Source organism: Canis lupus, chromosome X (genome assembly GCF_048164855.1).
Source record: "Canis lupus baileyi chromosome X, mCanLup2.hap1, whole genome shotgun sequence".
NCBI lineage: Eukaryota > Metazoa > Chordata > Mammalia > Carnivora > Canidae > Canis > Canis lupus.
This window is the reverse complement of record NC_132876.1, coordinates 110057703-110072134: the sequence shown is the minus strand read 5'-3', so window position 1 is coordinate 110072134 and position 14432 is coordinate 110057703. Positions and strand designations below refer to the sequence as shown.

Sequence of the window (14432 nt, the reverse complement as noted above, 5' to 3'; positions counted from 1 at the left end):
AGATTTTTGCATTGGATTTTGCATACCTGAATGGTATGCAGGGAGAATCCTTTCTTCAGCTGAACAACTCATTGTGGCTTTCATCCCAGAAATGCCAGAAAATCCTGTTCTTAAAATGCTCACTTGGGAAAAACAGAACTCAATTTCAGTCAACCTATTTTCTACAGGGTAGACTTGGAGGGGCTCCGACTTGATCAGAAAAAAAGAAAATACAGAGTCCTTAACAGAAGTACACTGTGTGCACTTCATAATCTACAGAGACAGAAAACTGGCCTCTTGAGCAGAAGGGCAAAGAGGTCATACAAACTGGTGCAGGTGTCAACCATCTTTTTGGTATCAGATCAGATATTTGAGGTCTGGTGGGCCATCTGTTCTATCAGAACTAATCAACTTTGCAGTTGTAGCATGAAAGCAGCCAAGCAATATGTACATGAATGGCATGGCTATATTCCAATAAAACTTTATTTACAAAAACAGGTGGCAGGCATTATTTAGACTATGGGCAGTTGTTTGTCAACACCTGAGCTGCAGGGCTGAATGCCTTCTCAGCTCATCTTTTATAGCAACCCAAGGTACAACTGATTCCCACAGCCAAGTACCCAATGGTCCACTTCTACTTAAAATAGCCGACAAAGCCACTGGCCCAGTGATTAAGGGGATTTATCTATTTTGGCGACTCTTCTACTGAGGACCTCAACTTCTGCAGATGGATACTGAAATCTCAATTTATGCAGGATATAATTATTAAAAGTAAAGATACCTGAGATATACATAGATTATACATAGATATACATAGCTATTAAAGATTTATTCAGTGTGTCCATGCATGTGTGCGCATGCCGACACCTACAATCCCTCTCCCCCATCTGCCCGTTCTCCGAGTTCATCCCTCAGGATGGGGATGGACTGCATGCTGAATTTCATAAATGTGCTGGGAGCACAGTGGTAGCAGAGCAACTGGGAAGCTTTTGACCCTCAGCCTAACTCTGCCTGGTCCGCTCCCAGTTTTTTCACCAGCCTCCACTTCCCTTAAAGGAACTCAGATTGGAACCTGCGAGGAGTGAAGGTTTCTAGTTTCTGGCAGGATACCATGGAATTTCTGGTGCCAAAAGAATTGGTTCCCTGATGAGGTTGTTTTCACCAGACACTAAAACAAATGGTCAATTCAGTCGCTTAATTGGGGAAAACATTACTCCAGCCAGCTTCCTGGCATCTGTTATTCAAGATGACGGCTTTTTTTTTTTTTTTTTTTTTTTTTTTACTAAATGTTCAATTTTCAAAGTTATCAAACACCATGTAGACACACCACTAAACTAGACATTAGTCACCAGTCCAAAACGCAGATGAAGCGTAAAAATAATGAAATTATAGAGATTTCAATGAGAGAAGGGTAAGGGAAGAAGGAGGGAAGGGGAGTTACACAATGTATGAAAGTGAAATGTATCTAACAAGTGGTTTTTTTTTTTTTCCCTTCAATCAAAGCCAGCTAGTACCTTCCTACTAAATTCTACCTGGTGGGGATGCCTGGGTGGCTCAGCAGTTGAGGGCCTGTCTTTGGCCCAGGGTGTGATCCTGGGGTCTCGGGATTGAGTCCCACATCGGGCTCCCTGCATGGAACTTGCCTCTTTCTTTGCCTGTGTCTCTGCCTCTTTCTCTCTGTGTCTCTCATGAATAAATATAAAATAATTAAAATAAAATAAAATAAAATAAAATAAAATAAAATAAAATAAAATAAAATAAAATAAATTCTACCTGATGCAGCCTATCAGCAGAATGCTCATATACATAAAGCTCACATTAACACAACAGAAAATGTTTGTGGACCATTCCTTGAACACAAAGTTTTCTTGTTTTCTAATACTACCCAACTTTAACTTATTTTACTTGAAATTGTTTCCTATGTTTTTCAAACAAATTATTAAAGGAAACAGAACAGAAGGAACAGAAGAAAAGGAAAACACTCCTATAAGGATTGTTTTTTAAGATTGCAATATTACAAAATACTTTGTTACCTTCCTCTTCTCTCTTCCCATGATCCAGTTCTTCCCTGCCACACCATGTTTTTATGTTTTTCACATCTGCTTTCATTGGTTTTAATAAGGGAGCCCAGGGAGCCAACTCGACATGGCAAAAATGGTTGTTTCATTCCTTCTGGCCCATGGCAGAAGGGAAAATATTCCCATTTCAAAAATAGCGTGTTCTCAAGAGATTTCCATCTTAAATTTAAAAATTAGTGGACAGGGCAGCCCTGGTGGCGCAGCAGTTTGGCGCCGCCTGCAGCCCAGGGTATGATCCTGGAGACCTGGGATCGAGTCCCGCATCGGGCTCCCTGTATGGAGCCTGCTTCTCCCTCTGCCTGTGTCTCTGCCTCTCCCTCTCTCTCTCTGTCTCTATGAATAGATAAATAAAATCTTTTAAAAAATAGTGGACAGTCCGGCTTAAAGATGGCAAAATGCACTCTGGGCACTCCTGGAATTAGCATCCAGTTAAACTACGTGTACATGAGGTTTTCAACAATCTAGTAGAGCAGCTCATTTTACTTTTAGTAAAAGACAACATCCTATTTCTAAGCTATAATACTTCAGGTCCTATGGAAAAGCTTGAGGGATTTACATACCAGAAGTGGATTTCAATAATTAAGGACATTGCTAGTTATATCCATGAATCAATTCTAAAGGTATTAGTTATGGATTTAAAGCTATGGTGGAAAATATTTAGTGTAGAGCTTCATGTTCTCATATTAAGGAAGTTAATCCATCATCTCACTAAAGCAATGGGAAGATAATTTCAGGCAGGTCTAAAATTTGCTTTTGTTTTCATTTGGGACCTCTTAGTAGCCAGGCGATATGAAAAGAGACAGATCAGAGAGATACACATCACATGTTCAACAGGAGAAAAACAAACCTTTTCTCTCTATGGAGCTCATTTATCTGGTAATGTGTAATGTACACAAGAACTAACCTGAGTCATTGCAAATAGATGACAAATTGCAGATATTTCTCTGGGGTTTGACTCCTGCAAAGAAAATAACCCAGCCGGTTAAACATGTCAACACCTACACTTATCTCCTACATTGTCAAGAGAATTCACAAATTCAGGCATCAAATGTGGACCAAAAATATTATAAGTTGGATATAATTGGCTGGATGAATTCCACAAAGACTAAAGGAATAAGAGTGTTTTCATTTTTTAGTTGGTCAGCTATAGAACTTGATTCTTTACTATTCTTTAGTATGTCACTGTCTGATCCCTTACTCCTCCCTCAAAATTTTTGTTGTCCCATGTCCAATCAATCCCTCTTCTGTCCAACATAAAAAGAACAGTGTGATTGCAAATTGAGCATAGAGACTTTAAATGCAATAGCCCTTACTGATAGATCCTCTTTCCTTCTCTGGGCACGGGAGTCCATGAACCCTCTAATGCTGGTCTTATTTCCTTATGCAAATGTATGTAAAAAATAATATTGATATCATGATGTCATCACACATAGGCAAAAACCACAAAATTTAAAAACTATTTGCTCAACAACTACCATATTCTACAGACTTTGGAAGGTTCCAGATACAGACCCTGCTCTCAATGAACATGCAATATAGTAAGTTATAATAAGGGCAAAATGGAGTGACAGCCAGGACAACAGACCACATAGGCGTACAGAGGAAGCAGAGATGAATGGGAGATGAGATAAAGCCATGTTAGAACAAAAAACTTCATACATATTCACCTAAAAGGCACTTTCTCCTTTGGTAAAAGGAGAAGTACGTATCTTCTTTGATTTGAAAAGAGCCCAAGGTTTACTCCCCTAAAAATCTTGCCTTCATTAATTTCATCCTTTTGGTGAAGTATAAGAAATCTATAGTAAATGTGAGAGGCAAATGCTGATAATGTATTAAGCAAAGTGCCAAGGAGAAAAGGTTGTTATATTAAGGGATATTTTGCTGTCCTTGTTAGGTCTGGTTTGGTCAGAATTATGAATGCAATGCCTGATTGCTATTTTATTTCTGTTGTACTTTATGAGTGCTTAATTATTCTTAAGAGAACAAGTTCGGACACAAACTAAAATTACAACTTGTGTTCATGTACATGAAATGGTTTCTGCCAGAATGACCTAGGTGACATTTGTGGTATAGGCATCATGCTTCAACTAAGAGTTTTGATTCTGTGAGCAAACTGAATTTGGCTCCCCAAAGTTACCTGACATGTTTCACAGCAATGTTAATCACACCTGAAGAGGCAGATTTCATTTTAAATATACTTGCTTTAGATGGTGAGTAGTAATGCTTTAAGTGTTCTCTACAACCATTGGTCTATTATTGTTCACTAAGTGTTATATGCCATCATCTCATCTTTCTCTAAGTTTTAGGGGTGCCTTTGTTTCCAGTGATATGTGTCTTTTGGCTATTCATTAATCCTGAGAATTTTTTTTTCCTATTGCTAGGACTGTTATCTGTCATTTCCCCCAAGTACATGGCCACAGGTCATCCTTTAAGTCATGAGTAAGAAAACTTTGTAAAGGGTCAAAAAGTAAATATTTTAGGCTTTGTGGACCATATAGTGGGCCACAACTACTCAACTCTCCTGTTCATTGTATTGGAAAAGTAGCCATAGATTAACATGTAAACAAATGGACACGGCAGTGTTCCAATAAAACTTTATTTACAAAAATAGATAGTGGGCCATATTTGCCCCCCAGGCCACAGTCTGCCAATCCCTGCTTTTCATCAACCAGAAGCCTTTGTTAAAAATATCACATATTCCTACTCTTGCACTAGGTACTTAAAACTACATCCCTTTTTTTTATTTCAAGAGTCTGAGGTTCACTCCTCTAAGACTCTTTCCCTCATAAATTACATCCCAATGATAACCACTAGCACCAGCCTTTTAATCTCCCATGCTTCTTAACCATCTCAGAAACACTTGTGTAATAATTTCCTTTTATCTGCATACATGCTCATGTCAGTTATCTCTTTGTTTGCCTTATCTCTCCCCAAACTAGAAGATTCTTAAGGGTGGGCACTGTACCTGATCATGACTACATAGCCCCAAACACTTAGAACAACTTCAGGTACCCAGTGCATAAACATTTATTCATTAAGAACAGATTTCATTTTTAAAAAGTAGGAAAAAAGAGAAAGAAAACATAAATACCAGCCATTTGTTTGATTTTACTTTAGTTATAAAAAACAAATTCTTGATATTGATAGTAAGTCATACCTGATGCATTGAAGGTTTTTACTATAGTGATTTTAGTTTTTTCTGCAAAGAAGCAATTTAAATATTAGAGCAGAACTGTTCCTTGTTTTTAAAAAACAATTTTCCACGAGTACCATTTTAGTGAACTGCTAAGAAGATCATACTGTTGACATCTTTCAGACTCTACTGGTCATCCCAGCAGCAGAATAAACGGGAAGAGCATACACAGATCATATAGCATTGGAATAAGGTGGGTCTGGGATTTGGATTCCCATGTTTGCTGAGTTATATTACACCCATCACACACCCCGCTGCTTGTGTAATTCTACTGCAGTTTCCATGCGCTGCTGATAGACAAATTAACGTGGACTTACACATCAAATATGTAGAATTAAGTCACTATCAGAACCTTCACGTGACAAGTTGTAAAGAAAAGCTGATTCAGAATAAGACTTAATGGAAACACAATACGTAAAATACTGTATACTCTACAATCAAGAAAGTGTCCTGCTATTTTCTTTAGGAGCTAATACAATATTATCACCATTATATGGGTAGATAAAATTATTCTCAAAGAGGTTAAAACCACTCAACTACAGTCATGCAGTGAGCTCACAGCAGAACCAAGATGGAACTGTTCAAACCACAGGCAAATATTAATATACTCTGAAGCAGCAAACCTTAGATATATCTTCCCAACACACCCTGGGGACAAAGCCCATGGTTCATTTCTCAGATAATGGAGAACCAGGTTCAGAAATCCATGCTTTAAGGTGGCCAGTTGGAAGAGGCTGTATTCAGGGCACAGATTTGCAAAGATCTATCTACTAGGGTGAGTGGCAAATTCTGAAGAAAACACAAAGCTCAGATCTTGGAGAAGCACTTAAGCATGATGACATTACACCAACAGTTTCTGGAACCTCATTTGTGTTATGTGTTATTGGTGAATTTATGTTTCAATGTGGGCCTGACTCATGGGTAATGGCTGGTGGTAATTATAAAGGCTGATGGTATTTTGCATTATCATTAAGAATCTTTTAAGTATATTATTTGGGTTGCTCTGATACTTTTCTTCCCAGAACAAACAAAACACATCTGTGAAATGAACTTCTGGTTCTAGTAACATAAGTGCTTTTGGGGAAAAATGTTCAACATCACCAATCAAGAATATAAAATAGAACCAAAGGAATTGAAAGATCTAATAATATATGATATAGTCTCAGCTCTTAGCAAAGGTATAGTGACACATTCTCATTCACTGCTGGCAAGAATGTTGCTGGGTACAAGCTTTCAAGAAGGTAACTGGGCAATAGGTAGATCAAGGACCTAACCTATTAAATTCAATCCTTAGAACGCATCCTACAGAAATCAGGAATGAATGCAAAATGTTGGCACAAGTATGTTCATTGCAACAATTTCTATTAAAAAAGTAAAAACAGCTTTAATAATGCTCAACATATGGTACACAATGGAATACTATCAAGTCATTAATAGTAATGGACGATGGAAAATGCTTATAACTTAATATGAAGTCAAAAGGGCAAGACATAAAAATATATGCTATGACTATTGTTTAAAAGATTATATATGATCCTGAATGGAAATATACCAAATTATTAATAGGAATAGTCTTAGGAAAGTAACATTAAGAGATGATTTCTATTTTTTCATTGTATTTTTCTATATTCTCCATTTGTTATGAGCTAAGATATATTACTATTACACGATTTTTTTTAATGTTATTTTAAACGGAGTGCTATGGCCGTTAACAGTTTGGAAGTTCAGCAATGAGGTAACACCAGAATGTCAATATCAAAGTAAAAGGAGTAGTAAATCAACAACTGAAGGCACAGGAAGTAGGCAAGGAGACAACCTTTAGCAACCCAGAAGACTGACCACACAAGGGAGAACCCAAGAAGACACAGAAGACAAGCTAGTATATTTAGAAAGAACTTGATATTACCTGTTTTGTTTAAAGTAGATAATACGCTTGAAGTAGCATCTGAAATAAAATAATAAAAATTAAACCTAAGTATTGACATGATTAACAAACACATGTATCTTCTAGGTTCCTTAAACATTTCACTTTTCCCCAATCCCAGGGAAGCTAGAGTTTTGCAAAAGCCAACTGACACTACCATGTATTTGCTGCCCACCCCACCACATACTAGCCATTCTTCAACCCTCAGACACAATTCCTGAGCGACTATTCATTTAAAATGTGCTTCCTGAACATAGGTTGTGTCTAAAACATAGCAACATTCCTGTAATTATTAGACTTAAACCCATTTATGTCACTTCATATTTTGTTCCTTTTTACTCCATTATAATGCAAGTCCCTAAGGAATATGTTTCTAGTTAATACCAACTTTATAGCCCTGTGGATGCTTAATGGTACACTCTTCTAAAGCAATCTTTAAGTAATTCTAGTTTTAAATTGAAATTCTTGAACATTGCATTTAACTAACTTTTTGAAAAATCTCATTTTGATTCGTTTCCCTTAAAATCCAATTGAAACTCTATTCTAATTGCTATTTCTTTAAATAAATATCATTCTGTAATTTATTATTCTGGATGAAACATTAGGAGCGAAAAACACATATTACATTACCACACTTATAAAACCACATACAATAAATCCAAAAACTACTGCCAAAGCTATTTTGAAGATTTTCTTGCAGTGTAAAAAGTCATTAATCATAAAAACAATAATACCTTCTCCTTCCCATTGGACCAAATATGAATTTAAACCAGTTTTGATCAGTCTGAACTCCATCTATGATTGTTTAGCAACTTAACCACTAACCACATGGTGAGATTTTTATTTTAATTAAGTAAGGGAGTGTGAAAAGTGTTGGGGTTTGCCTGCACAGAGATAAAAGCAGTCTACTCACAAAGGGGAGGGCACAGAATGGGTTGACCTGTCCACCTCCCTCAAACACAGCCTCTTTCTCCATCATGATGAAGCAGCCAGGTTTGTTTTTGATCATGTCATACTACTTAAAAATTGATAAAATTATCTGTAAAAGGGCTGTCTTTAAAAACTCTGTGCCTCCAAATTCATGCTGAATCATACTGAAGTCACTGGATGTGCTTTCCACATTTAAACAATCTGCCATATAAAATGTACTGGCACTGTGTTGAAGCAAGAGAAATAGGGTACTCAAAATGTGATCAGTATTTCTTCTCTTTTACAGAACAGTTAGCGTGGTTAGGGGCTGGCCTCCCTCCGTGATAAGAAGAATGTTTTCATTTAACCTAAAAGTATGGCATGCTCTGCAGGGTTGACAGTTTGTGGGTTTATTTGATTTGGTGGGATTTTTTTTTTTTTGTTATTTGAATATGAAAACCTTCAATACCATTCATTATATCTATAATTCATATTAAATTTTCACTTGCTTCAGAAAAATTCTTACCATTTAGGCTTGTAGTTTCAACCTCTTTGGCCCCGGGAAGGGGGGGGAGGGGAACAATAGAAAGGTATAATTAAATCCAAAGCTTAACAAATTGGGCTAAATCTAGGTTTGAATTTTTTCAAAATCTTGCCTGGAGTACCATTGGAGTAGGGGACAAAACCAACAAAAGATGATTCAACTGTAAGAGGAAAAAACAACAAAATTTTCAAATTAATATTTTGAAACAATTATTGATTGAATTCTAAGGAGTTAAAACTTTTGAGATAGAATTATGAAAAGAAGTAGACAACATGCTTTCAGACCAATATGAATCCGCAAGCCCCATAATCACTCAGAGAATATACACTTAGCCAGAGAATTATGGAGAAAGAACCCAAGAAATGAAATGAGTGCAGCTGTCTCATTTTACAGATGAAGAACTTGAGACATCCCTCAAAGCCTGCTCCTACCTATGCAATATTATGGAAATAACTTTAGAAACCACAGAAAAATATGTGACATACCACTTTCAATTTTTTTCAGCCAGAGAATTCTCAAAAACATTCTATATTTTATATTTTAAAATATTGCCAAACTACAATTATAAAACGTATAAGCACATTGGCTCCATTTTGTCATACTAACACCTGGCAACACTTCCCATTGTGAATTGAGGATTAAAAACACAAAACAACAACTCTGCTACCATTCAGTACAGTACCACCTAACACAATTTCCTGGTAAGTTATTTTAAAATATGGCTGCTATTGGGATGCCTGGGTGGCACACTGTTAAACGTCTTCCTTTGGCTCAGGTCATGATCCCAGGGTCCTGGGATCGAGCCCGGCATTGGGCTCCCTGCTCAACAGGGAACCTGCTTCTCCCTCTGCTTCTCCCCCTGCTTGTGCACTCCCTCTCTCTCTCTGTCAAATAAATAAATAATAAAATCTTTAAAAATAAAATATGGCTGCCATTAAGGCAATCAATCAAGTTATAAATTTCCCATGGAGTAAATCCACTAAGCTAAGAGGTCAATCTACTACACACATTTTGCATGTTTAAATATTTAAAAGATCCCATGGCTTGACTTCTATGTATACACAGGAAAAGTAAACAAACATTTTACAAGACATACAAGCTTTGTAGTAGGCAGCCTGATATTCAGTGGGTAAGGACAACATTTGGGTGTGTCAAGGCGCTTGGCTGGCCGGTGTGTTTTAGACCACTCATGCGTTGGCTGAAACACACACACCCTGTCTGTCCTACATTATTGCTTCCATATGTTGTCAGTTACTACATTTTTTTTTAATTACCAAGGATATTTCTTAAGAAATATGACAGTTCCTGAGCAATAAGATTCAAAGTGTGGATATGGAATCCTTTGGGGAATCTTTTGGGGGAATCTTGGAGCAAAACAAAATAATTGGCCAAAGCTGGTTGTTAATGAACGAGTATTAATTCCTCTGAAAGGTGATGAATGGTAAGAAGAAGCCTGTGTACACAATCCCCTGCAAGTCCCTGAATGTGCACAGGGTCTTACATTCCAGTTAGTGCAGGGCACCCAGAACCCAGGCTTTGACTGGACCCAGTGTGTGCCTTCAAATCTCCATAACCCATATTTCCATGCAAACAAGATTTGGCTATGATAGCACCATGATGAAGTCTGAGGATGGTAACTGTACTAGGAGAAAAATACAGTGGTTCATTTTACCCTAGGAGCTTAACAGCAAGGGGGCAAATTGGCATAGTCAAAAAAGCTTAGGCTTTGAAGCCTTGCAGCCCTGGCTTGAATCTTTGCCCCATTACTTAATCACTCATAATAATGATCGTTATTACCTATTAAAGGCTTACCCTGGGTCAGGTGCATATGTTATCTCATTTCATTTTCACAACTACTCTATGAAGCAGGTACTATTACATTACCCTATTCATAGATGAAAGGACTGAGGCACAGAAAGGTGAAGAAACTTGCCCAAAGCCACACAGCTAGCAATGGGGTAGGAAGGTGGTGGCCAAGTCAAATACAAGTAGTGGCTCCACAGAATATGTGAACGTGAGCAAGTTTTATCCTCTCTGACCCTCAGCTTTCCTTGTCTAGGAATATAATAATTCCTATACTGTGGGACACCTGGGTGGCTTAGTGATTAAGCATCTGCCTTCGGCTTGGGTCGTGGTCCCGGGGTCCTGGGATTGAGTCCCATATCGGGCTCCCCACAGGGAGCCTGCTTCTCCCTCTGCCTGTGTCTCTGCCTCTCTCTCTCTCTGTCTCCCATGGATAAATAAATAGAATCTTTAAAATAATAATAATAATAATTCCTATACCATAAGACTGGAAGCTGAATGAGAGGTCTGAAGACTTCCAAGCATGTAGTATGTGCATAAGAAGTAATCTATCATTATTAATTTTATTTAAATGAATTAACAACAGAAGCTCATTTTGATACAACTAAGGATAGCATGTGAGTGGACTCACTCCTTACCATAAAGGATTGTTCTACAATATATGGTATACCAGAAAGAATGCAGGAGGCAGAAAAGCCATTTGCTGCCTGTGCATAACGGGGCCAGGAAGCTGTGTGACCTTAGGTAAGTTACTCGGGCTTCACTATCTTGTCACCTCTCACCATACAGGGCTGGACCATTTTATCACTGAGTTCCAGTTCCGGTCTGGCTAGCAGTCTCAAATGTGGGTTCTACTGGTTCCTGCCAACAGGATCCTAGTTAAAACTCTCTCTTTATTTGCCTTCCCATTCTCTGGGGACTAAGCCCTCAGAAGTCCTTTGAAAAGTGTTTGTTCAAAAGCGACTGAGGAAGTATATTTAAGAGAACATCTCATCCCTCAAATATGCAGGAACATTCGGCAGGTTTACATTCTTGATACTCTTCAGGAGACCTGTGAACTAGACTAAAAATAATGTTGAAGAACTTAAGCAGGCCTCCAAATGAAAACCCAGAATTTATTCCTCAGCTTTGTCCATAAATGTGGGGGGACCAAGATGTCTGTCCTCTTGTCTATGTGTGCTATTGACTTTTCAGTTGTAGGTTTCATGACAGAATTGAATCAACCTGCATGGAAAAAAGCAATTTTGCTGTATCTGACTACATGCCATACTGCATGGAGAACTTTTGAAATATTTTCCTGAAATTCCCCAAAGCCATGAAAAAATAGTCTTACCAGATGGTGATAACAAACTGGAATTATCAGCATTCTCTGTTGAGGAAAAAGGTTATTTAAAGTTAGTTTGTGCATGAATTTGTAGATGAACATCTTTAACAGGACTGATGTAAAATGAGTTCCAAATGGCTACCAAAAGAGGGCAGTGTATTAATTTACTATTATCTTCAACCGCCTCATCAGTACTTCTCGACTCAATTCTCTACAGACACATCTCTGGTGAAGCAATTCTTCCAATTTAAATGGTGACGGTGCTCTCTCTATTCTGTTATATAATCACAAATATAAGTGTATTTGAACTTAAAATGATGACTAAGAACTTCAATTGTCAGCTAATATTCATTAGAATTTGTAAAAGTAAATGGGTGCCTGGGTGGTTCAGTGGGTGAAGCGTCGGACTCCGTTTCCACTCAGGTCATGATCTCAGGGTAGTGGGATCAAGCCCAACCCCCTCAGCAGGGAGTCTGCTTGAGATTCTCTCTCCCTCTAAAATAAATAAATAAAAATCTTTAAGAAAAAGAAAAGAATTTGTAAAAATAAAGGTATACATCTGCATAAACTAAACTTTCATTAACCGTGCTTCCTTATTAGCACAGCCTTTACGGTATACCTAGTAAGCCACTACTTCTTTCTTAGGAGTTAAACCAGCTCAGATGCCTCTGGGTTTATAACAAGTTTACAAGAACTGCTGATATTTACTTTCCGAGGATGCTCAGATTCCTTAAAAGGGATTCTATTTTTTTCTCTCTAAAAAACAACACACACTTACGGGAGCAACTACAGATAAATTACTGATAAACAAAAAAGAAAATTAAAACCACCTATAATTTCACCACCCAGATATAAATGACATTAACATTTTGGCATATATTCTTTGCTCACTCTCTTTCTCTATGTTTATATGTCTATGTGTATGATATGTATTTATACGTGTGAGAAAGATCATATTACATAATTTGTAACCTGATTTTTCTCATGACAGTATATCTTGAACATTGTTCTATATCATTAAGCAACTTACCACAATAACACTTGTGATCACTGTATAACATTTCATTGACTGGATATACCATTAATTTACACAACAAATTTCACTTTAATGCATACAATTTTTCATGATTATAAACAATGTTGCAATAAATTTGGCTAAATTTTTGCAATACATACTTGGCTGCTTCCTTCAGAAATTCCATGATTTTGATTGCCAAAATGCCCTACAGAAAACAAACCAATTTATACAACCCTCTGCAGCACATGAGTGTTACTTTCCCAAACTCTCACCCATGTGAGGTATTATTTTAAAATTTAAAAAAATTTAATTACAAAGGAATGATTATTTCTATAGTGGGTATCTTAAAACACAATTTTAGAAAAAGAATATGTATGGAGGTGCCAGGGTGGCTCGGCTGACTGGGTGTTGGGACTCTTCATTTCACCTTGGGTTGTGATCTCAGGGGTTGTGGGATCAAGCCCCATGTCAGGCTCCCTGCTGGGCAGGGGAGTCTGCTTGAGATTCTCTCTCTCTCTGCCTCTCTCAAGAGTGCTCTCTCGCTCTCTCTCTAAACTAAATAAATCTTTCTCTTTTTTTGAAGATTTTTTAAAATTTATTTGACAGAGAGAGAGAAAGAACACAAGCTGGGGGAGGGCCATAGGGAGGAGAAGCAGATTCCCCACTGAGAAGGGAGCCCAATGCGGGGCTCAATTCCAGGACTCCGGGATCATGACCTGAGCTGAAGGCAGATACTTAACTGACTGAGCCACGCAGGTGCCCCAATAAATCCATCCTTTAAAAAAATATGCATATTTGGAAATTAAAATTGCACAGTGAAACATAGCTGGTAGGCTCCAGGAGCCCATTTTCCTGAAGTGGTGGTAGGGTACTGATTATTTTCTGGGATCATTAAAATACAATTCTGCTTGAAAACAAGACTGAATGAGTGCTCAAGTTCCCAATTACTCCACAGCCAACAAGGCAAATGTATGCACAATGGTTAGTGCCTTGATGCTTCAATTTAATTGGAGTTGCCTCCTCTTAGTCTCTGTCCTCCAATATCTCTCTCGGGCTACTTTAACATTCCACCAGTTAAAGTGTCTGTTAATGGCTTAATTTTTAAAATACTCTTAGGAGCACCAAGGGAAAATCAGTCATACACACCTTAGTATGAATTACCTCTAACCAGCTGAATTTTTCTGATCATGTAGTAAAGACCTACCATACTGCACCATGTTGAAAAGTACTGGGAAGAATCAATATTCAGTATGGGCTACTCTGAGAATGGCACTTGTCAGTGTGGGTAGGTGAGGTGGAGTGGGCCAGGACTGTGGCACAGGCAGAGAAGAGCATGAAGGCCTGAGGAAGAGTTGCATACCAGGAAAGAGGGGTGGAGAGTGATGTTCAAGGTCAACAGAGGCTTATACTGCTGCCTCTACAAATTTACCAGTGGCTGACCATAGCCGCCAATAGTTCCAACCTCCTACACTGCTAAATCCTCTGACCCCATAGGCAGAGCTGGCCTCTTCCATCTTGGAACCTTGCAGGGCTCCCAGCAACAATCTACACTGATGAAGGGAGGAAATCTGGTTAATAAAAGCCAGAGATTCTCAAATTGTTATTGTCCACTTTTTTTCTTTTGGCATTTTTTTTTTCTTCTAGGGGCCTGATTGCTTAG

General features: G+C 38.0%; 1 protein-coding gene across 4 annotated transcripts in view; it reads right to left on the bottom strand.

Annotated features, from left to right (window-relative positions):
* The window catches only part of ADGRG2 (adhesion G protein-coupled receptor G2), a 129923-nt gene that overhangs the window by 34132 nt on the left and 81359 nt on the right, over positions 1–14432 (bottom strand). Inside the window, exons 4-9 of one of the 4 annotated variants that reach the window (XM_072815423.1) lie at positions 11764–11799; positions 8749–8787; positions 8610–8633; positions 7157–7195; positions 5215–5256; positions 2962–3015 (exon numbers count right to left, since the gene is read on the bottom strand). In XM_072815423.1, the coding sequence (XP_072671524.1) occupies positions 2962–3015; positions 5215–5256; positions 7157–7195; positions 8610–8633; positions 8749–8787; positions 11764–11799 (234 nt within the window). The remainder of the gene's footprint in view (positions 1–2961; positions 3016–5214; positions 5257–7156; positions 7196–8609; positions 8634–8748; positions 8788–11763; positions 11800–14432) is intronic. The other 3 variants (XM_072815424.1, XM_072815425.1, XM_072815426.1) reach the window with 3 other exon arrangements.